The following is a 25,016-nucleotide window of genomic DNA, read 5'->3' as shown; positions in this document are numbered from 1 at the left end:
GATACGTCGTAGTTTTGTTGCTGTTTTCACTTTTTCCGACATCACAAATCAGCAAATAAAGAGAAAGCAGAAGCGTAGCTGAGGTGTTGTGGAGAAACGAGGTGCAGGATGTGAGGCCGACCCAGATATAAGTCTGGTCCTGAGAGGACCTCAACCCCCCCCCCCCCCCCCCCCGACTGCTGTCGCTGCTGCATCTGCATACTAGTGGAGCAAATGATGGTTCTCTTATTAAGGCACAGAGATGGGAACACTTTGACACCTCCAGAGAAAAGCTGGGAAAATATAGAACATTTAAATAAAAACAGGAACTTTTATTTCTCTGCACACAGTATGATTATGACTTAATGGTTTGTGTTTTTTTCTTGTCAGCTTCATTTCATGTGTTTATACGTATATATGTATATTCATTTTTACATTTTAGGTTTGCAACAAATTAAAAAAACAACTAACTTTTACCGATTTGTAATGTTACCGTCTTACTCGCCGCACTTAAGAAGCATTCTGGGATTGACAACCAAGTGATGAAGACTTTGGGCCAATCCCAATACACCCCCTACTTTCTACCACTAGCCCTAAAAATCAAGCCACAAATGTTAGGGCCCTTGTAATCTTCCCAGGGCCCTGTCCCAATACTCCCCCTACCCCTACTTTTCAGCATTACCCCTAAATTTTGCTGCTACGTCACTGCGTGGTCACGTTCGGGTTCGTAAGCGACTGCGTATAGTTACGTTTGCACATACGTCAGGAAGCCGAGAGCTCATACAAGATTTTAAATATTTTTTGTACTGAATTATTTCGTTTAAATATGCAATAAAGATTGGATTAATTTTCAAAAAGCGAAATTTATGCATAACAAATTTAGCCAATATAATTAAATTATTAATCCCAAAATCTATTTTTTTGTCCTCTACTTGTAAACCACATTGAGTGATGAGTGAGTGAGTGAGTACTTGTAAACCAACTTTAATGCTTTTAAATTTAACAATGGGAATGGTTTGATCATTCTAGGTTATCCAGTATTGGAAAGCTTCCCAAAAGGTCCTAGTTAGGCTACAAGAGAAAAAAAGATGCTCTAAGGTTTCGATGTCTGCGTTACAATTATTCAAATCTAAATTAAACTTTTATGTAAAAAAATCCTTACATAGATAAACCTCATTCATTATTTTAAAATGAACTTCTTTAGCCTTAGGTGGAAGTGGAAAGGAGAGGTAACTTGTTCTCATCTTAAATAAAAAACTAGTAGTATAACGTTGAAACATATGTTTCCTCTTCAAAGGTGAAGAGAAACACACCAAAGTAAAATTAGTTCTCAAGAATTTATTATTACATTTTTTATCTAAAAAAATACAACCATCTGTAACTAAAGAAGGCATTTGTGGACTAATTACAGAATAAATCATCATGCCTTTCAGTTGGAGAATCATTGCTTAATAATGAATAATTGCCTTAATTACTGTGTTATATTGTCTATTTGTACAAACAAGGTTATATTTTGCAGCTAAAAGCAAGTTTTAATTTCCGCTGTAGCGCTGTTAATATGCCACTTTATTAAGTTTTAATATTATTTTCAGGCGTAAAAGTAACCGTTTAACCTGGGCTCAGTTTATCCAAATAACGTCTGTTAAGAAATTTGCTACGATGTTTTCGGGGGTTATCTAGAGCCGCCGGCTCGGGAGCTGATTTATGGTTCCGCGTTAAATCGACGCAGATCCTAGGGCGTAGGTTACGCGGCGACGCGTACCGTACGCAGCGCGTCAGTTGTCAGTTACTACTACTATTTCTGTCATTTAGCAGATGCTTTCATTACTTTTATTTTACCACTCTTCTTGCAAATACATTTTCAAAGTGAATTGGTTTCATTCTTTCTATAAAGATGTCTTCTGTAGTTGTTGCTGGTACTGAAGGGTGTGTGGCGGACCAAACCGCAGCACGATGGCACGGAGTGTTCAGTAAAACTGGGTTCTCAGGATCGTGGTAAGGCTCAGAGTGGCAGGAGAGCCAATACCAGAAACAGCTGGTGTGAGAGTAGATCTGGAAGCTGGAACACAGGAACGGAAACACTGGTCAGTCAGAGGAATCACCAGGCAGCCCAGGGAGCAGGCAAACAGAAACCAGAGACGCTCAGGCAGAACTCATGGTCGGGCAGAGAAGGCTGAGGTGATTTCCAGGACAGAGACAGAAGGCGGAGGTGATTACCAGGTCGGGGACAGAAGGTTGAGGTGTTTACCAGGACGAAGACAGAAGGTTGAGGTGTTTACCAGGACGGAGACAAGAGAACAGGTCGGGGACAGGCAGGGGCGGCTACAGGTGATCAGTCCAGGGAAAAATGCTGGAAAGTCAGGGATGACTTCTTGACATCACCAAACCTCTGGACAGTTTTGACCCAGTCCTTAGATGAAGTTACAACATTTTGAAGAGTTGAAATGTTGCACGGAGGAATACACTTTCCTTCCCCATCGTTCTTTGAGGACAACAGTTTTTTACATAAATTCATACATAAATTTCACATAAATTCAGACTTGATACCGATTCATCCCAACAGACAGCTTTGTTTGGAATAGTGTTTTTCTCTTTCCCTGCCGAAAGAGCTCCAAGGTTTTGTTGAACAAACTTTTTTGGAATATGTTGCAGGTCTAAAGAGCAAAGACCAATGAACGGTAACAGATGAAGCTGAAGTTGATGCAAAATAAAAACTAAAAATCATGGTTGGATCATTGTGTTTGTACAGAAGTGAGAGAGGCAGGGTAACGGCCCGGTCAGGCGGGGGAGAGATTTGTCCGTCAAGACTCCTCTCCCTGGCCCTGCCCCTTCTCAACCTTCGGGAGCTGCGTGCTGGCCTGCGGTCCCCACACCCGGTCATCCCGTTGCTGCTTTCACCTGCCTGCGGTCCTCACCCCCGGTCATCCCGTTGCTGCTTTCACCTGCCTGCGGTCCCCACCCCCGGTCATCCCTTTGCTGCTTCCACCTGCCTGCGGTCCTCACCCCCGGTCATCCCGCTGCTGCTTTCACCTGCCTGCGGTCCCCACCCCCGGTCACCCCGTTGCTGCTTCCACCTGCCTGCGGTCCCCACCCCCGGTCATCCCGTTGCTGCTTCCACCTGCTTGCGGTCCTCACCCCTGGTCATCCCGTTGCTGCTTCCACCTGCTTGCGGTCCCCACCACCGGTCATCCCGTTGCTGCTTCCACCTGCCTGCGGTCCTCACCCCCGGTCATCCCGCTGCTGCTTCCACCTGCCTGCTGTCCTCACCCCCGGTCATCCCGCTGCTGCTTTCACCTGCCTGCGGTCCCCACCCCCGGTCATCCCGTTGCTGCTTCCACCTGCCTGCGGTCCTCACCCCCGGTCATCCCGTTGCTGCTTCCACCTGCCTGCGGTCCTCACCCCCGGTCATCCCGCTGCTGCTTCCACCTGCCTGCTGTCCTCACCCCCGGTCATCCCGCTGCTGCTTTCACCTGCCTGCGGTCCCCACCCCCGGTCATCCCGTTGCTGCTTCCACCTGCCTGCGGTCCTCACCCCCGGTCATCACGTTGCTGCTTTCACCTGCCTGCGGTCCCCACCCCCGGTCATCCCGTTGCTGCTTCCACCTGCCTGCGGTCCTCACCCCCGGTCATCACGTTGCTGCTTCCACCTGCCTGTGGTCCCCACCCCCGGTCATCCCGCTGCTGCTTCCACCTGCCTGCTGTGCTGTTGACGTCCCTGACCCCCAGTCTGGCCCTCGGCAGGAGGGTCCCCCCTTATGATCCAGGTCCTGGTCCAGGTTTCTTCCCTCCTAAAGGGGAGTTTTTCTTGCCACTGTTTGGATTAAGGCTTTTCTCCCACTATGGGAGTTTTTACCTGCCATTGTTTAGGTAATAATTGCTCGGGGGTTTATGTTCATGTTCTGGGTCTCTGGAAAGATCCTAGAGACAACTTTTGTTGTATTAGACGCTATATAAATAAAATTGAATTGAATTAAAATTGAAAGCAAGCAAATTCCAAAGACTGTCACGCCCGTGTTTTTCTGGCCTGCTGTCATACTTACAGACAGCCACAACACAAGATGTTGCTAAACTCCTCATTACGCTAAACCTGATACAAAATCTTTCAACATGTTTGCAGCTTCTTGGTTGTGAATAATCATTTGATAGCATAAATGAAAGTTACATGTTTGATCAGGGTTTAACTCTGCTGCCAGTGTTGGGAGACACGCTGGACGTTGACTCTGTCTGGCAGCATCTGGCAACATCTGGCAGCATCTGGCAGCATCTGGCAGCATGCAGCTGCACGGCCGAGGCTGTCAGCGCTCCACTTGTTGCCCGGCTGGAAAGGGAGAGCCTCATCTGGGGTGGGACCAGAGAGGTTTTAGAATCTTTGATGCCACGTACAAATGCAGGATGCACAATAAAGCCCAGGATCTTCCTCATGGGGCCAGGGGCGGGGCTTCAGGGGGGGCTGGGGGGGCGGTACTCCCCCGGCCCGGGGCCCAATGGGGCCCCTGAGGCAGCAGGCCCCATCCGTAAGTTTTTTTTTTTGTGGCACCGCTTGGTTCATATTAGGTTGTATAATATGTTGTGCTGAGATTTTCACACTCACAGTTAACATTCAATAACTCCTACTCATGATTAGGCGCTCTGTTGACAAGTGATCCATGATGACGTTTGACGTTGATAAACGGCTGTTGATGATGAACGATTTTACCCAAAATACATTTGGAGATTCACTTGCAATTTTTGTTTTAATGTTAACTGTGAGTGTGAAAATCTCAGCACAACATATTATACAATGCTTTATACCTTATATGAACCAAGTAGTGCCACGGGGCGGCAGGGCCTGCTGCCTCAGGGGCCCCATTGAGCCCCGGGCCGGGGTGGTACCGCCCCCCCCCCAGTCCTGCCCCTGCTCCTGATGGCTGCACACTCCCTCTACCTCCTCAGGGTAGTTTTTTTTTTATCATTTTTGGATTTTGTGTTTGTTTTTGCCCAAAATAGTAGAGATCCTCTTGTTTGAAAAACAATTAAAAAGTACATTAAAATACAATTAGCCAAAGTCAAAATTAAGATTAATTGGGTGCTTATTTTCCATTTGGGCCCGGACGGGTGGCATGGGGGCCGTTGGGTATAAACTCCAACTGCAGCACAGCTACAGAACTTAAAGGGGACCTATTATGGCATCTATTACCTATTTTAAACAGGACTTGAATGTCTTAAAAACAAGCTTTTGATTGTTTTTGCTAAATAAATTAGAAATTCAGCCTCTGATCCATGTCTTTATCTTCCCATTCTCTAACCTCATTATCTATGCAGGATTCTGAGTGGGCGGGGCTATGATAATGAGGCTCTGTGCTGATTGGCTGCCTGAATGACGCGATACACCGCTACGGAAAAATGGTGGAAGCTCCGGCCGGCGGAGTTAGTTGTGGGCGTGGTTTCACGCATCGCTCCTGTCGTTACGTAACAACAGGAGCAGAATCTTATTGGCTCGTAGATCCACATCACACTGGACGGATCATCCGGGCGGCTGTACAGACACTGCAGAATCTGGTTGATTTCCTCCTTCTCTGAGTTGGCAGGCTGAGGGGAGACCACTTTATATATGTTAAAGCAAGAAAAAACCTGGTTTTCATAATAGGTCCCCTTTAACTAGAGGTCTAAACTAACTCCATTAATACTGAGTCCATTATTTAGCTGGCAGAAGATTTATTTAAAGGCTTAAATGGGTCCAGAAAAGTATAAAAGTTTGTCTTTTTGAGACACTGCTGGAGATGAATCACAATCATTCTTGTTTTCTTTGACTAAACAGACAATTAGGCAAACACAAAGTCTATTTTGCTAATTAAAATGCAGCAGTTCAGGGACCGACGACCGAGTAAAAGAGAGACAAATGGAATGAACTCCACAACAAACTGCTTCACACGTCAACGTCGCACCCACAACACTTAACAAAGTGCGCTTCACAAACAAATCTCACTCTGCAACGACTGCTCAGTGAAGGGCAGAACAATTACTCTGTACACGGGCGCGATGCTTTTCTCCTTAATTAAAATGACAGATTTCATACCGCTTGGCACAAAACTGAATTCAAACACTTGTCGTTCTCTGCTCCCATTTTACACCGACAGAAAGCCTCTGATTGAAAAACAAAGAGGGAAACATTTAAACCAGGGGTCTTCAACCTTTTTTATCCCAGGGATCCTTAGATGAGAGAAAAACAGAGCAGGTCCCGCTTGGAATTCTTATTTTTTCCCTTCTTTTTAATGTGTCAACTTTTAAGCCTGGCTTATAATAACTTTTGAATGTGTTTTATTCTGCTTATATCACCTTATTAACCAATTCCTGACTGGGTTATTAGCTACACGTGTTTACGGTTGATGAAACTTTGGCCTCGTCAGACGTGGAAGGAGTAACGTTACGCCGAGCTGGAACGTTACAATCTCCAGCTTTAGGCTTCGATATTGTCGCAAATTTATCCTTCAGGTCTAACTAGCGTTAAATATGAAATAGCCAAGTCAATTTCGCAACAAATTTTCTTCTCTTAAACAGCTAGCTAGCTCGATTTTCCGCTCTAAAGTTGACATTAGTCACATGACTCACGTCATGGGAATCATTTACCGTATTTTTGCGACCATTAGGCCCATATAAACGTCTTATTAACAATGGTACAATGTACCGCGCACCCAATGACGCAATGCGTTGTATTATTGTAAAGGCTGATTTATGTTTCTGCGTTACACCGACGCAGAGCCTACGCCGTAGGGTACGCGGCGACGCGCACTGTACGCCGTACCCTACGGCATAGGGCTGCGTCGATTTAACGCGGAACCATAAGGAAAGCAAACCATTGTAAGGCAGATGTAATTGAGGCCACAATGAGAAGTTAAGGGGGAAAGGGGGGCCCGTGAATTGCCCGTGATTGCCCGGCGGCGGCTCCGTGGCGGGGCTCCTGGGGCAGACGGGGCGACTTGGCCTTGCTACCGAGAAGGAGACGCGGCTCCCGGGGGAGCTGAGGCGGGTCGGAAGGCGGGAGGAACCGCCGTCGCGTCGAGGACCGACGAGGACCGACGAGGACCGACGAGGACCGCGGGCTCCGTCGTACTGTTGAAGAATTGTAGATGGGTGGGCTGACGTGTCTGCTGGGTTGGACTGTTGTTCCGGCTTGTGCAAAAGCCGGCATCATTTCCGAGGGGCCGCACGGCACGGAAAATGACTCGGCTGCAGCGCGGCCAGAGAGCTGCGGGCTCTGCCTGTCGCAGCTGATCAGTTCTCCCGGTCTCGATCAGGCTCGGATGAATGCAGAAACGGAGGATGGAGATTTCAATGGGTTTGATTAATGTAATAACTTAAATAAAGTACAATCCAACTAAGTTTTGCACACATACACATACGGCGCCTTTTTGGTCGCCGTATGTGTGTTTTAAATCCAAAAATGACTCACAAAACTGAGGGTGCGCCTTTCCACACGGCGCGCCGAATGGTTGCGAAAATACGGTATGTAGTGTTGTAGACTAAATAGTTACTGTCAAAAGTAGATTATTATCACCTGTTAATGGAGTTTTCTCAATCATATATATATATATATATATATGGTTAAAATTGCCTTTATTTCTTTTGAAGTTGCAGGACCCCCTGCAGTACCTCCACGGCCCCCCTAGGGGGTCACGGACCCCCGGTTGAAGACCCCTGCTTTAGATGTTCTGGGTGCCGTGGCTACCTAGAAGCTCTATGTCTAAACCCACGCTGCAGTGAGGAGAAAACACACGCACGCACACGCACATGCCCCGGCGAGCGTGCTTTTTCCTATATTGTTTACAAAATCCCCCAAGATTAAACTTTGCAGCACAACAATGTCTGATTGCCGTGAAAACAAACACGGGTCCTCGGGGTCTGATTGTTAGAACAAGAGTTCCTCCTGTTGAGACACGAGCACTACTTGAACATTCTGCTCTCGTCTCTGGCCTCGCACTGACCACAGCTCTGCCGACTGACTCGAGGGAAGGTCTGCGTCTCTCCATGCTCTGCAGATTCTGATAATGATGCACCCAGCCGGGGTGCTGCAGCACAAACACCTCACAACGTCAGCCTCGTCTCCAGCCTCGTCTCCAGCCTCGTCTCCAGCCTCGTCTCCAGCAACCCAAACCTTCCCCAAAGGCTTTCTGACGGATAATACCATAATGTTGGACTGGTTAAACTACTAAAAAAAATTTAACCAGGATTCTCAAGTAATAAGTGGTGCATAAAAGGAGCTTAAAATATTTTCTTCTTGCATTTCCATGGTCATAATTAAATGTATCTAATCCATTCAAGCCCCTTCAGCAAGTCTTAAATCAAGTCTAAGTCTAAAGTCAGCTTCACTTGGATAACGGTGTTGGTGATCTTCAACAGAGAACGGCTTGAAACCAGGATTATTCCATGCATTAACTGAAGTTACAGGGTTGAACAGCTGGAATGTTAAATGACTACTGCCTCGCAATGAAAGATCTATAATGAATCTGAATGTGAATCACACCATTAAGAGCATGCTCAGAACATTAAGTTCTTCCACAATAAAAGGCGGCGAGCACATTCTGTTCAGTGTGTGTGGAATCAGTTGCACGCTCGGCTATTGCACAAGGGAACTCAGGGAAAAATACAGATACAGCTGCAGATCTGAGAATTGTGGGAAGATATGAAAAATGCAAATAAAGAAAAAAAAACGCATTCTTTCATGACCTCACTTCCATTTCTCTGCAGAATATTTTCCTGATTTTGCTTTATTTGATTTGTTTTTATGTATCTATTTCCTTTTACGTTTCTGGAACACAGTCCAAACAAAGTTGGAGCTGTAAAGTTTTTACTGCCTTTTAGTTGTGCCCCACCTCCCTCCATCACTCACAAACCTTGGTGGCGTTGAGGATTAAGTCCATGTTTTGAGATTAAGTCCATATTTTGTGCCACTGCCTCTGCAAAGACATCTTGTGTGAATCCTTGTGTCACTGTTATTGTTGCATGTCTTTGTTTCAGAAGTCTCTGTAGACTCTATACTGGGAACAGGTCCAGTACCAGTACCAGTACCAGTACCAGTCCAGTACCAGTACCAGCACCAGTACCAGTACCAGTCCAGTACCAGTACCAGTACCAGTCCAGTACCAGTACCAGCACCAGTACCAGTACCAGTCCAGTACCAGTACCAGTACCAGTACCAGTCCAGTCCAGTCCAGTCCAGTCCAGTCCAGTACCAGTCCAGTACCAGTACCAGTACCAGTACCAGTACCCGTACCAGTCCAGTCCAGTCCAGTACCAGTACCAGTCCAGTCCAGTCCAGTACCAGTACCAGTCCAGTACCAGTACCAGTACCAGTACCAGTCCAGTACCAGTACCAGTACCAGTACCAGTACCAGTCCAGTACCAGTACCAGTACCAGTACCAGTCCAGTCCAGTCCAGTCCAGTCCAGTCCAGTACCAGTCCAGTACCAGTACCAGTACCAGTACCCGTACCAGTCCAGTCCAGTCCAGTACCAGTACCAGTCCAGTCCAGTCCAGTACCAGTACCAGTCCAGTACCAGTACCAGTACCAGTACCAGTCCAGTCCAGTCCAGTACCAGTACCAGTACCAGTCCAGTACCCGTCCCAGTACCAGTACCCGTACCCGTACCCGTACCCGTACCAGTCCAGTACCAGTACCAGTACCAGTACCCGTACCAGTACCATTACCAGTACCCGTACCCGTACCAGTACCATTACCAGTACCAGTACCAGTACCAGTCCAGTACCAGCACCAGTACCAGTACCCGTACCAGTCCAGTACCAGCACCAGTACCAGTACCAGCACCAGTACCAGTACCAGTACCAGTCCAGTACCAGTCCAGTACCAGTACCCGTACCCGTACCCGTACCCGTACCAGTCCAGTACCAGTACCCGTACCCGTACCCGTACCCGTACCCGTACCCGTACCAGTACCAGTCCAGTCCAGTACCAGTCCAGTACCAGCACCAGCACCAGTACCAGTACCAGTACCAGCACCAGCACCAGCACCAGTACCAGTACCAGTCCAGTACCAGTACCAGTACCAGTCCAGTCCAGTACCAGTACCAGTACCAGTACCAGTACCAGTACCAGTACCAGTCCAGTACCAGTACCAGTCCAGTCCAGTACCAGTACCAGTACCAGTACCAGTCCAGTACCAGCACCAGCACCAGTACCAGTACCAGTACCAGTACCAGTCCAGTCCAGTACCAGTACCAGTACCAGTACCAGTACCAGTCCAGTCCAGTACCAGTACCAGTACCAGTACCAGTACCAGTACCAGTACCCTCCTCGTCCTTGGTCTTGTAATTTGTGTTGAATGTGATCTTGGACTGTCATGTTGATGTCGTCTCTGGAGTTTACTTTTCTGCATTAATGCTGCATCACAGGGGGAAATAGTGTAGGGAAGAGTATTAGGGCCAGGCAGGAGAAAAATACAAATAATATTTTACAGGAGGAAGATTTCTTTTCATTATGAACTTCAAGAAAAAAGTCGAAAAGTTGAGAAAAAAGTCGAAATGTCGAGAATAATTTCAAGTACAAGTACAATTTCAAGGATTTAGTCAAAATTTCGTGAATAAAGTTGAAATGTTGAGAAAAAAGGCGAAATTCCGACTTTATTCACGAAATTTTGACTTTATTCTTGAAATTGTATTTCAACATTAATCTCAACATTTTGACTTTTTTCTCGAGGTGCATAATAAAAAAAAATCTTCCCCTCTCAAATATTTTTTCTCCTGCCTTGCCCTAATCTTTTTCCGTAGAAATTAGCTCTGACACACCACACCACCACGCCACCACACCCAGCTTCTGCGCTTATTTGTCAGTGTCTGACATTTCCCCCAGTTTGTGTTTCTGTTCTGCCCCGCCTGTCTTCCATCTGCCCTGATTGTTCACACCTGTGTCTCGTTACCCCCTTGTGTAGATCTGGTCTTGTCTTCCCTTGCTCCTTGTGGTTCCGTCCTGTTTGCTCCCTCCATGTGTCCTGTCAGGCTCTTTGTTTTTGCTCTCGGGTTTTTTGCTAATCCTGCTCTGCAGCATTTTTGGTTCTTGTTTTTCTTAATAAACCCAGTTTTTTTGCAACTCCCGGCTCCTGCTCTCCTGCATTTGGGTCCTCATCCAACCACTCCATGACATTATTGCTCCCAACCGTTTGGATCATTCTTTCAGTCTTCAGTCCATTTCTCCCACAAACTTCTGGAATACCGAAATGTGATGATAACACACCCTTCCCTTTGTGATGGCCCGTCCCCAACGCTCAGAGATATTCTAGTATATAAGTCCATATTCTACAACTTGACAAAGGTGATCAATCGTCCACGTGGTTATAACACATGTTGATGCATTGGTAACACTTTATACTAACTATCCGTCATAACTAGTTAATAGATCAATAGTAAATTGTTAGTTGATGAGTTACTAATGACTTGTTAAATAACAGTTAACAGCTTGTTAAGAATTTATAACTGTGCTTATAGATGGACAATAGATAACTTACAAGCTGTTAGTTAATGAGTTATAAATGACTCCTAGTAAATTAGTAATAGATCATGAATAAGCTATTAGTAAATTACTTACTGATGACTTGTTAAGTATGTATATGTTATTGGGACATTATTCTAAAGTTGCAACTGTTCCTCATTTATTAACCGTTAGTACAGTCACAAATCATTTGTGTTCATTGTAGCCACCTAAATATGGACGACATGGTCAATATAAATATCTTTTTAATATTTCTCACTCATGAACACACCACAAGGGGAAAACAACTTTTAAAGGGAAAGAAAAGGAAACTGAAATGTAAAAGTTTCAGTGTAACCTTTAAAGGTCCAAAGATTTGGAATGAGATTGATAGTTGCTATAAAAGAGTATGGATCTCTCTCAGTTTTTAAAAAGAGACTAAAACAAAAATTGTTATTAAATTATGTCTCTTATTAAATCTTTCATGTACCAATACCTGATGTATTATTTTATAAGAATATATTTGTATCTAGGAAATCTGAGGAGGTCTCAGGGTTTTATTGTGTGTTTTTTGGGTGTCGTGACCTTTAGAGACCGTTGTGGGAGGAAGAGAGAGTGGAGCCGTGCAGGCGTTGACCTCTCCCTCTCTTTCTTCTGCTTTTCAGCTCTTTGTGTAAAAGTTCATTCATGTTGGAACATGGATGTTTTATTTGTGCATTTTTTTGAATAAATAGTTGAAACACTGAACCTTCCAGTGGATTCTTTTTGGATACCAACAGGAGGAATTGTTAAAGAGAGTCAAGTGGCTTCACTCGTTATGAACCTACATCCATTTGATAGGTGTAAGAATTTGGATTTGATGTGGGTAAGTGATGCTGAGAGACTCAAATGGATTTATGATTATAAAGTATTTGCACTTGCTGACTATTTAGAGAAAGCATGGGATAAACGAAGAAAAGTAACATATATGTAAAATATCCATTCTGGTTGTTGTTGGGGAGAAAGAAATATTAAGTATTTTTATTTTATTTTTTTATTTTTTATTTATTTATTTTGTTTTTCCGGTGTACATTGTGCAGCTACCAATTAAGTGCGTGTGATATTGTATATTGATGATTTTCTGTTTCTGGTGTCTTATAATCCTGTAAGGGATGGATCTTCGGACATGACACGAAAATAAAATTCATTCATTCATTCATTCATTCATTCATTCATTCATTCATTCATTCATTCATTCATTCATTCATTCATTCATTCATTCATTCATTCATTCATTCATTCATTCATTCATTCATTCCATTATAGATTAACTCCCGCTTTAGTGTTTGAGTCTAGAAGCAACATCATTTTCTGCTGTTGCTAAGGAGGGTTATTCAGTTACCAAGCATCATTATATGGATGAAATGTGCACGTCATCCTTAGTAAAACAATGTGATGGGAATAATGATGCTTAAAGGAGAAACAAGTTGTAGATTTAAGGTTTTAGTGACATCCGGTGATGAAGTTGCAAACTAAAACCAACTGGAAACTGACAAAGAGCTTTGATCCACGGGGGATTATGCAACTCTAGGTAACGTAGACAGTGATTCACAGCTCAGTCTGCACTCACAAGTGTGTCGCTCTGCAGAGCGGTAGATGCTCGTACCTGGTTTGGAGCCTTCGGCCACAGAGCCGTTGTAGACCTGGTTCTGAAACTCCGGTCTGTTGTCGTTCATGTCGATCACATAGATGTACAAGTCTATGGGATTCTCCACCTGGTTCCCATTCATGTCCACTGCATGGGCACGGAGCTGTGAAAACACAACAATAAATGAGTCAAAATGACCATATCTGGATTATTGTGTGGAAGTTTGGGGCAACACATATATACCGGTAAGCGATTTACAACCGCTATTCAGACGGCAAAAAAAAACAATTAGGATACTTCACAATGTGGGTTATAAGGATCACACTAACACACTGTTTTTAAAGTCGCATGTGTTGAAATTCTGGGACATTGTCAAACTAAAAACTCTACAAATCATATTCAAAGCGAGAAAAACTACACCACAGCATGGGAAAGCATGTGTATCTCAGTTGTTGGAGTGGATCTATGGAATGGGTTGCAGAGTTATTATTGTTCACGAAAACGAACGAAATAACGAAAACTAAAATTGAAAAAACAATTTCTTTAACTGAACTAAATAAAAACGAAAATTAAAAGACAAAAACGATAACTTACTGAAACTATATTGCGTGTTTAGAAAACTAACTAAAACTAACTGAAATTATAGATATAATTTCCTCCGTTTTTCATCCCTGTCAATATAAGCCTCTTGGTATGATCAATTTATTCCGCTCTTATTCCAACTGGCAGCTACGGCACCTTAACGCCTCATGGTCCGTGATGTCAAAACTAAAACTAAAACTAATAAAAACTAAACTAAAACTAAGCATTTTTGAAAATATAAAAACTAGCAAACCCACACTAAAAACGAATTAAAACTAACTGAATTGAAGGAGAAAAAGTCAAAACGAAATAAAACTAAACTAAAATGAAAAATTCAAAACTATTATAACCCTGATGGGCTGGGATGGGTTGAAGAAATGTACAAATATAAATCAATTTTAAAAACGGTACAAAAAGGAAGTTCTGGGAAGTTATTTGATTGAGGAGTTATGTTAAGGAAAGATTGTGTTTGTTAGCTGGTTAGGTGCAAAGGCACAACCAATGAAAACGCCGTAGCCTAATAGGTAAATTAGCAGCTTTTTATTATTAATATTTATGTTTAATTTATAATAGAGGTAGGGGCAGGGTTAAATAAGTTTTACTTCTACCTGCTCCTTTTCGGACACTGTTTTTTTTCCCCTGTTTGTATTACGTTTTTAATGTTGTTGCTTTTTTTCTGTATGTTTTGAAAATCTTTTATTTTTCCCTTATGTGTTCGAAATAAACAATTAAAAAAAAAACAAAAAAAAAAGCAAAAAAAAAAACAGCCTGAATATCTAAACTGAGTTTGATAAAGCGCTGCTGCCTTGGTTGATACGAGACAAACTCACTAAAACGCTGCTTTTCTTCATTCATGACTTCGTTTAACTGCCAAACGTCCTTTCTCTCGTCTGCCAACAGGACGTGAGCATCCTGTTGGTATTCTGGCATGCGCCATATCAGCACAGAGGGGGGCAAATGAAAAAAAAAAGAATAAAGTTCAAAACACACAAATAACAGCTATTTGGTTGTTAGCACAGCCAGAGGCCTGAAAGCATCAGAGAGGTGTTGCCGCTCACGCTGGGGCCGCTTTTTGTTCGCGGGAAATGTTTGTCTCGGTTTGGTTTGAGAAAGCCAGCCTTTTGGATGGATGTCTGTCTTTTTGTTTGAAACAATGTATAGTGAGATTAGAGAAAGCAAAGAGAAGGAGAATAAAGAAAATGCTGAGGAGGAAAAGGGAACGGGAAGGAGAGGCGAGTGACTGAGTTGCGTGCAAATAAATGAGAGATGGAAATACAAAGAGGCAGTGTGGGGGAGTGGGAGCTCCAATGAGGGGGGGGTGGCTGACAAAAGTAATCATCATCTACAGCAGGATGTCTTAATCTCCATCACTGCTGTTGCACACCCTCAGTTCCCCACCAATCTCCACTAATGATATCTAACACTACGCAAGGCTTTGTAATAGCCCTGGAACCAAACCGTCTCCGCTCCCCACGACTTACATTACTCTCATTCAGTTGCCAAAAAATTCATATTCTCTGCAGAAATGTTATTCAATCACAACCTGCCCTGGAAAATGGACGAGGGCTCTCATTCGGGGCCAAAACCGCCACGCTGGCGGCCAAAGATTTTGTCCGTAACACAGTCGAGGAGGAGCTGCTTGTCAGCCTATTTACAGGAAGTCATGATGTATTGTGAGGCGATGTGAAAGATTGAACGGCGGCACTTGCTTTCGCTGAAGCGCAACTAATCATGCCGGCTTTTGTGCCACGGCCTGTCAAGGATGTTTCAAACCACTCCCAAACACGTGGCCGCTGGAGAATTGACACCCGCGTCCAAACACCGATGCCAGCGTATGCTTAAGCATATTAACACGGACACTGACAAGTAAAGAGATGGAGGCTGGGAAGGCGACGGGCTGAGCAAAATAAGAATCAGAATCATGTTTATTTGGCCAAGTCAGGTCAAACAAGACATGGAATTTGACTCGGTTATTTTCGCTCACTGTACAGTAAATAGGCAAATGACAGCTCTTATTAACATACATACAATTTCAAAGTGAAAGGTGCAGCAGTATGAGGTAGACATGGTTATTGAAAGGTGCATTGTTACAGCACATGGTGGTGGTTATTATTATTATTGCACGGTGATTGATTTCTCTGAGACTCTATGAGTGATGAGATTCATCAGAGCAACAGCTTGGGGGAAGAAACTGTCTCTGTGTCTGGAGGTTTTAGCTACAGAGCTCTGTAGCGTTCAGACAGACTATCCTGGGTGTGAGGGGTCTGGTCCTGGTCCTGGTCCTGGTCCTGGGTGTGAGGGGTCTGGTCCTGGTCCTGGTCCTGGTCCTGGGTGTGGGGGGTCTGCAGAGATGCTACCTGCCCGTTTCCTGGTCCTGGACTGGTACAGGTCCTGGATAGATGGGAGGTTAGTCCCAGTTCTCCTCTCTGCAGACCTGATTGTCCATTGCAGTTTGTGTCTAGTTTGGTGGCTGATCCGAACCAGACAGTGATGGAAGTGCAGAGAAAAAAGAGCCCCCTTCGGCCTCCTATGGCGCTTTTCCACTAGTATCTACTCAGCTCGGTTCTACCCGCCACGCCCCCGTCTTGGGCTTTTCCACTACGGGCCGAGGCGGGTGGAGCCGTGCCAAGCAGATACTTTTTCTGTAACCATTCTGCCGAGGTTCTAACCGGGCTGAGCCGGCACTATATCTGACGTCATCACCCTCCACGCCACTGATTGATCGGGGGGCCATCAGACGTTTGAATCAGGAAGCGGGAGTCAGCGCGAGAGCGACTTGCGGCTCGCTGCGATTTTATTATACAGCACAAACGTCTATTTGGTGATCCAACTCTGAGGTGCAGATGTTCATAAACCTGGGGGCTGAGGAGAGAATTAAAAAGGGATGTAGACGGGTGATAAGGAACGACCAGATCCACAGGCACTCTGTTTTCTTCTCAGCCGCTCGCGGCTCCAGCTGATTTCTGATCAGCGCCGACACAAACAAAGGGGTTGCGCAATCGAGTACGTCACATCAGCTTCACCCCAACCTGCCCACTTGGGGGGGGGGGGAACAAATGGGGACAAAGCGGGTGGAGCCGGGACGAGGCGTGACAAGCCGTACCGAGGCGAGTCGGGCTGAGTAGATACTAGTGGAAAAGCGCCACTAGTGATCCTCGAGATGCCGGGTTTCCATTGGCTGAAGCCTCACAAACAAACGTGGAGAGAAGCCCCAACAAACAAACAAAACCAATCTGTTTTCTCAGCTGTGAACGCCGAGCGCCCAGGATGTGGGGCCGCGATATGCGCGACTTCCGTGCGTGTGGCTGTGCGATCATGATGTTTTTGTGTCAAGCCTTGTGTGCATGTCGTGTCCTCTCTGTGTTGTTGCATTTCCATGTATATACAGTACAATTTCTGTCCATGCCCCTCTGTGTCTCTTCCTGGGAAATTGTTTCTGGGTGTCTGTGTGCTCGGCAGGGGAATAGGAAATGTGATCCGAGGCCCTGGAGGAGTGTGTGCTCTGCAGAAGTCTCATCTCTGCGAGTGAAGCAGCATCAGGACTCCAGGGTGAGATTTAGCCTGACTGGACCGACCACAGCGGAGAGCTGCCTCCTTGCCTCTCAGAGCCCATATATCCTGCTTCTGCATGCTGCTTGATCATTTCACACCGAAAACCCAGGCGATCTAATTCTTCCTCTGGTGAAATATAAATGCTAACGTTGCTACAGGAACTGTGATATTTCTAATGATGCTGTTTTCTCCTGCTGGTCCGCCGTGTTTTCCTCACGCGTCTGGTTGTGCTGTCTTGTCAGTTTCAGATCGTAGCGTTCGGGTCACTCACTCCTGCATTGTAACCTCTCTGTGCCCTCCAGTGAATGTATTTATTAAAAGGCATTAAAAACCTGAGACAAATACAATACAGTGTGTGTCTGTGAGCGGTAAGTCTGTGAACTTCGCCCCAGAGCTGCTCCTTAGCCATTGTCCTTGATGTTATCAGACGGCTCGGTACAGTTCTGAAACAGGTCCACAGATGTTCCTGGGAGAGGGGAGGGCTAGTGGAGGCAGAGCCCCTTGTTTTCATTCCACCAGGGAGATTGTGACTGGAGCAGCCGGCCAAGATGCTCTGTCAAGGTCAGCTTATAGAATCAACAATTATATTGAAAGGAAACAGGCAGACTCCAGTAATTTTCCGTCTGACTTAAGTCTCTGGTTCGTCAATGGCGACTCCAAACAGACGAATTTGTGATCAATTCCCGCCAAGCCGAGCTTCCAACTTCTCCAAGGTCATCTCCATCTTGCCAATGAGCTCAAAGACCGCCGCCAGCCTGCGATTCTGCTCAATAATCGCATCCAGCTTGCGGTTTTGCTCTCCCAACGTTAAAGTCTGAGTGTTGGTCGCAGAGCTTATCCCCTCAGCCACGTCGGGCAGCTCTGAAAGGGCCAGAACAGCTGTCGATGACTTACGCGTTTGTCGGTAGACCAGGAACCCCCCCCACTCCAATTAGCAGAAATCCTGCTATCATAAATCCAATTATGAAGGCATGTTCAACGTCCTCGGCAGACAGGATCGCCAGACACAACGGCCTCCAATGCTTCCAGGAGTCCATAGTGTATCCGGCAAAAAATGTCCCATCGGGGCAAGAGGGCTCCCTTGTCCCCTGACTTCTCGTTGCAAAAATTTGGTCAATTGTGCTTAGAGACCAGTTAATCAATTCCATGATTGTAGAATTTCGGAGGAGTGAAAAAGAGAGGCTCTGAAAGACAAGGCAGGACAAAAAGCAGCAGCAGGGCAGATAGGGAGTAGAGGAGCAGAAAAGCATCCGCCTTCGCCGAGAGCCGGAAGAAGAGTTCCTGCCTCAGTTCTTGCCTCAGTTCGTGGCTCAGTTCCCGGCTCAGTTCCTGGCTCTGTTCCCGGCTCAGTTTGTGGCTCAGCATCCGGCTCAGTTCCTGGATCAGTTCCTGGCCCAGTTCCCGGCTCAGTTCCTGGATCAGTTCCTGGCTCAGTTCCTGGATCAGTTCCCGGCTCAGTTCCTGGATCAGTTCCCGGCTCAGTTCCTGGCTCAGTTCCTGGTTCAGTTCCCGGCTCAGTTCCCGGCTCAGTTCCTGGATCAGCTCCCGGCTCAGTTCCTGGCTCAGTTCCCGGCTCAGTTCCCGGCTCAGTTCCTGGATCAGTTCCTGCCTCAGTTCCCAACCCAGTTCCTGTCTCAGTTCCTGGATCAGTTCCTGGCTCAGTTCCTGGATCAGTTCCTGGCTCAGTTCCTGGCTCAGTTCCTTGATCAGTTCCTGGCACAGTTCCCGGCTCAGTTCCCGGCTCAGTTCCCAGCTGAGGTCTTTCTGTGTGGAGTTTCCATCTTTCTCCAGGTCCCACAGCTTCCTCCCACAGTCCAAGAACATCCAGTTGGGTTAATTGGTGATTCTAAATGTTCTGTACGAGTGAGCTGTTGGTTGTTTGTTTTTACACGACCCTGCGCTGAACTGCCAACCCGTCCAGGGTGCTGCTGCCTCGGCCCTGCAGAGAGCTGGGATCGGCTCCAACAGATGCCTGTGAACCTGAATAGGCATAAGTGGTGGGTGATGGATGGGTGGATATCTGTTGCGTTTCCACCGCGCCACGCTGCAGCTCTGCCTGATGAAACAGAAGCCCAGGCTAACGCCCACTCTCCTCTCCTCTCCTCTCAGATCACTCGCCCTTAGTGCTGCTCTGTCAAAAACACAAGCCATGTCTCTTTTTTCTCTCAAACCCCAAACTAACAAGCAAAGTTTGAGTGCACTGCAGAGCCCAGAGCTTTCTGTCAAGTTGGAGAGTATTAAGTCAAGGACTAGTTTTCCCTGGGTCAAATTCTGGCTACTGTACACTCCCTTTCACTAAATCAAACATCTAAACAGCGCTCTAGACAGGACGTGCGTTCAACTACAATGCCATTTTCACAGTTAGCTGTGCCAGACTGTTTACTGAGTGGCTTGTTATGGTTTCGAACCTGCCACCTCCACAGTCTGCACATTATCCATTGCGCCATCGCCGTTCTGTCACTTAGACACTCAGGCCGCGTTCAGACTGCAGGCAAATCTGATTCATATCTGATTCCTTCTCATATCCGATTTTCAGGGTTGACTGTCCACACTGTTTTTAGCAAGTGTCCAAATCGCATCTGGCTCTGTTCAGACTGGGCCACATCATTCACTGATCTGATGGGTTGCCGTAGCAACGACATCGGAGCGGAGGCGTCACCCAGCGCGTGTATTGTGTGACGTCATGTAAATGCGACAACAAAAACTCTTCTTTCTTCCTTTGTCCAAGGACTGCTGTTTTCGGCATCTTCCGACTGCTCCATACCTGTAACGTAGCTCCACAACTGGAAATGGGCGGGTGGTTTGGCGCATGGGTCTGGTCTGGCGTCGCGTAGAGTGACGTCACGGACAGTCAAAACCGATCTGAGTGTTTGGAGCTGTTCAGACTGAGACGCATCTGCCCAAATGCGATATGAAACTACCTCCCGGAGGTGGTTTCCATCTGGTTTGCAAAAATCGGATCTCATGCGGTTTGGGACTGTTCAGACTTCAAAAGAGTCATCCAGTTTCAATCTGGATGGGCTAAAAATCGGATATTGGCTGGCAGTCTGAACGCGGCCTCAGAATCAACCCAGAGTTTCCTTCTTGGTGTTGAGCTGCCTGAGTTTGGGCACTGCACACCTGCATCCATTTACCGATCAACACCAGAGTCTTCAAGTAACCTGCACTCCTTACACTCCTCGCCAGATCACCCCATAGAATCACCTGGCAAGTATCAGTAGAGGCGTAGATGTGCCGTTCAGATATTTTTCAGCATTTTTTGTCTGTTTTTCTGACTGCTTGTTTTTGCCTCTCTCCAGAGCTGCAGTGCTGCCTCTCACCACCGCCACTGGGCTGGATTGTTTGTTTGGCCACAGACCTACACAAACCTGGATTATAATTACTTTTCCTGATTTCTTCTGGACAATTAAAAACGCCTAGCAGCGCATTAATCCGTTACTGTCTCCTGAGTGTTGCATTTGAGTTGAGAACACAACCCAACCTTAACATGGCAGTCCATTTTCAGGGGCCCGAAAAATTGGCTGCTTTATTGATCTCCATTTGCTGGTTGACCGTAAGAGCAGGATGGAAGGACAACCGACTCAGACATGAGCAAAGCAAGGAAGTAAATGAAACGCAAACAAAAAGGCACGGGCACAGAGAAACCAATCACCGGGAGCATCATCTCTGTGTTGGTGTGTACGGTGCATGTATGCATTAGGAAATGTAATGTGCATAATGCTGACTGTGCTGCAAGGACAAGAGCGTGCCTGAATTAGCTCCGTCAGCAGCAGTGCCATCTATCACGCTGACAGGCATGCGGGTGCGATGAACCCAGCACCAGCGCGCCTCAAGTGCAGGCGTTAGTCTCAGCCGATATGAAGTCAAACCTCAGTGGGCTGGTGTTACCTCAAACCTCACGTAGGCCGCATATTTAATCCACGTAGCTCTTTAACCCGACAATACACAGAGTCATAGCGACAACCCCCACCCTACGTGCATGCTCGCCTCCGTGTGTGTGACATATAATGTGGGCCATAGGCTTGCTGATTGTACAAGTGTAACCCTGGATTCAGAGTGAAAGAGCCACAGGCGTCATAGGCGTCCGGCTGCCATTCATTTTTTCTGAAAGCGCTGCGAGACGCGTCAGAGGCCATGGAGGCGTTGGAAGCAGCTCGTTTATGCAAATGAGCAGCGGCGATGCCGAGGCAGCGTCCAATCACAGACCGGGATTCCCAAAGCAAGAAGCCTCAATGCAGATTATACTTTCATGTTCACACAAACGTACACTCATTCACATGCACACATGAGCAGAGCTGTGCACTAAAAAACTTATTTTATCAGGAATTCATATATTTCATCCAGCAAACTGACATTTTTGCTGATTTGACCGCTGTTTTTACCTGAACTGCTCATGTGATGTGATAACTGATGGTTGAGGAGCTGTATGGTCCAAACTATTTTATTTGCTACATCGATCCATCGCAAAATAATTAAAACCTATTCTTATTAATCACAAAACACAGTTTAAACAATATGACCAAATCCGCTCCGACCCGGTGTGTCAGTGTTCACCGCAGACTGCAGCTTCACCGGGACCAACGATGATGGTTGCTGTTGATCCAGGACCAACCTGGTTAAGGAGCATCAAACTCACTCACTCACTCGCACAGAAAGCAAGAGACCAGAAAGGAAAATACCTGAGTTTGCTAAGGATATATAAACAAACGATCACTTTGCATCCCACAAATAGACACATACACAAGAGCGGTTTTGGAGATGCACAAATGTGCACGTTTTAAGCTGCATCTGCTTGTTAGTTCTGATGGAAAGAACAAAGGCGACAGTCTCCTTCACGCCACCTTGTTTGCTTTCCTTTTCTGCATTCGCGTGACCTTTGCTGCTCTGTGTTGGTAAACCTCAGTCTGAAGGGGGAGAATTAATGGCACCCTGAGCTTTTTCAAGGATTTCTTCATTTCATTGCTGGCATCAAGAGCAGACAAGTCTGGAGAAGCCGGTGTGGAGTTACAGAGCTCGATCTCCTCTGAAGGTCTCTGCCAGACAGCATTAGTGCTGGAATGAAAAGTAGATCCGCGTGGAGGAAAGCCGAGGCACATTTACACGGGGACGACTGGGAAATGATGAGAAAGACTTAACTGGAGAAAGAGGGATCATAGAAATGGACAAGTTATTTTTTCTTACATGGTAGGACGCTCTCTCCTCTCTGTCGAGGGGTTGGGTGACAAACATGTTGCCGCTGATGGGGTCGATGTTGTAGATGCCACTGGGGGGCTGGTCAGCGCCTGCTCCAGTGATGCTGTAGCGGATTCCTACGTCCTTATCCTGATCCGAGCGGATCTGAGGAGAATCAGAGACACAAGTTCAACACAAAGCACAATCTGCTGTCTCGTCAAAGCTTTCAAAGCTTTTGTTTGACCTTAGAAAAGAAAGCTACAAATCATTCTAGATTGTCAAGAGCAGATGGGGAAGTAAAACAAAAGTCTGAGAGAAAAGTAAGTGTATGTGGGATGTTTGATCGATGCGATGATGATAATATTCCCATAGCAGGCTTTCTATTATGCCTATTCTCTTATGGTGCTTTGAATCTACAGACTAAAGGGGAAGATAAAAGATAGAAGATGGTGCAACAAGGCAACATGACTCTCGTATGAACTGTTTCCTTGACTGTTGCAGCTGCCCAGCGGGTCGCTGCTTCTGGTGGTGTCGTTTAAACAGCATATTAATCAGGTTTGTAAGAGCGTTTTTGCATCTCCGTCATATTGCAAAGATTAGGAACATCCTTTCGCAGAGTGATGTGGAAAAGTGAATTCACTTGTATCTAGAAGATACAAATCTTCTAGACTAGATGACTGTAATGTGTAATTAGCAGGATGTCCAAGAAATTCTCTGAATATCCCCCAGCTGATCCAAAATATAGCAGCAGAGTGCTGACAGGAATCAGCAGGAGGGACCACGTCTCTCCAGTGTTAGGGTCGCTCCTTTGGCTACCCGTAAAATTCAGAATCCAATTCAAAATGTTATTACTTAGCTCTGTGATATTTGCAAGACCTGATAGTACCGTATGTTCCTGGCAGAGCTCTCCGTTCGCACTTCTCAGAGTGCAGGTTTACTCGTAGTTTCTGCTATCAGGAACCATTACTATGGAACCAACTTCCAATCTGGGTTAAGGAGGCTGACACCACCTCCACCTTTAAAACTAAACTTAAAACATTTCTGTTTAGTAAAGTCTATAGTTAGTGTTTGGTAAGCCTCTAGTTAGTACTAAACACTCTAGTTAGTGTTTAGTAAACCTAAATATGTTTATGTTTATGTTCATGTTCTGGATCTCTGGAAAGCGTCTAGAGACAACATCTGTTGTATTAGACGCTATATAAATAAAATGGAATTGAATTGAATTCAGTAAACCTATAGTTAGTGTTAGTAAACCTCTAGTTAGTGTTAGTAAACCTCTAGTTAGTGTTAGTAAACCTCTAGTTCGTGTCAGTAAACCTCTAGTTAGTGTTAGTAAACCTCTAGTTAGTGTTAGTAAACCTCTAATTAGTGTTAGTAAACCTCTAGTTAGTGTTTAGTAAACCTCTAGTTAGTGTTTAGTAAACCTCTAGTTAGTGTTAGTAAACCTCTAGTTAGTGTTTAGTAAACCTCTAGTTAGTGTTAGTAAACCTCTAGTTAGTGTTAGTAAACCTCTAGTTAGTGTTTAGTAAACCTCTAGTTAGTGTTAGTAAACCTCTAGTTAGTGTTTAGTAAACCTCTAGTTAGTGTTAGTAAACCTGTAGTTAGTGTTAGTAAACCTGTAGTTAGTGTAAGCAAACCTCTAGTTAGTGTTAGTAAACCTCTAGTTAGTATTCAGTAAACCTCTAGTTAGTGTTTAGTAAACCTCTAGTTAGTGTTAGTAAACCTGTAGTTAGTGTTAGTAAACCTCTAGTTAGTGTTAGTGAACCTCTAGTTAGTGTTTAGTAAACCTCTAGTTAGTGTTAGTAAACCTCTAGTTAGTGTTAGCAAACCTCTAGTTAGTGTTAGTAAACCTCTAGTTAGTGTTAGTAAACCTCTAGTTAGTATTCAGTAAACCTCTAGTTAGTATTCAGTAAACCTATAGTTAGTATTCAGTAAACCTCTAGTTAGTGTTAGTAAACCTCTAGTTAGTGTTTAGTAAACCTCTAGTTAGTATTCAGTAAACCTCTAGTTAGTGTTTAGTAAACCTCTAGTTAGTGTTAGTAAACCTCTAGTTAGTGTTTAGTAAACCTCTAGTTAGTGTTAGTAAACCTGTAGTTAGTGTTTAGTAAACCTGTAGTTAGTGTCAGTAAACCCCTAGTTGCTGTTAGTAAACCTCTAGTTAGTGTTTAGTAAACCTCTAGTTAGCATTCAGTAAACTTCTAGTTAGTGTCAGTAAACCTCTAGTTAGTATTCAGTTAACCTCTAGTTAGTGTTTAGTAAACCTCTAGTTAGTGTTAGTAAACCTCTAGTTAGTATTCAGTAAACCTCTAGTTAGTATTCAGTAAACCTCTAGTTAGTGTTAGTAAACCTCTAGTTAGTGTTTTAGTAAACCTCTAGTTAGTGTCAGTAAACCTCTAGTTGGTGTTTTAGTAAACCTCTAGTTAGTGTCAGTAAACCTCTAGTTAGTGTTTAGTAAACCTCTAGTTAGTGTTAGTAAACCTCTAGTTAGTGTTAGTAAACCTCTAGCTGGTGTTAGTAAACCTCTAGTTAGTGTTAGTAAACATCTAGTTGGTGTTTAGTAAACCTGTAGTTAGTGTCAGTAGACCCCTAGTTGCTGTTAGTAAACCTCTAGTTAGTGTTTAGTAAACCTCTAGTTAGCATTCAGTAA

At 45.1% G+C, this 25,016-nt stretch overlaps 1 protein-coding gene across 1 annotated transcript in view; it reads right to left on the bottom strand.

The window, feature by feature from the left end:
- The window catches only part of cdh4 (cadherin 4, type 1, R-cadherin (retinal)), a 366,103-nt gene that overhangs the window by 64,918 nt on the left and 276,169 nt on the right, over positions 1-25,016 (bottom strand). Inside the window, exons 6-7 of the mRNA XM_061728090.1 lie at positions 22,379-22,534; positions 13,082-13,226 (exon numbers count right to left, since the gene is read on the bottom strand). Coding sequence (XP_061584074.1) covers positions 13,082-13,226; positions 22,379-22,534 — 301 coding nt within the window. The remainder of the gene's footprint in view (positions 1-13,081; positions 13,227-22,378; positions 22,535-25,016) is intronic.

This window comes from Cololabis saira, chromosome 8, assembly GCF_033807715.1.
Source record: "Cololabis saira isolate AMF1-May2022 chromosome 8, fColSai1.1, whole genome shotgun sequence".
NCBI classification, from domain to species: domain Eukaryota; kingdom Metazoa; phylum Chordata; class Actinopteri; order Beloniformes; family Belonidae; genus Cololabis; species Cololabis saira.
This window is presented reverse-complemented; position numbering and strand designations above follow the sequence as displayed.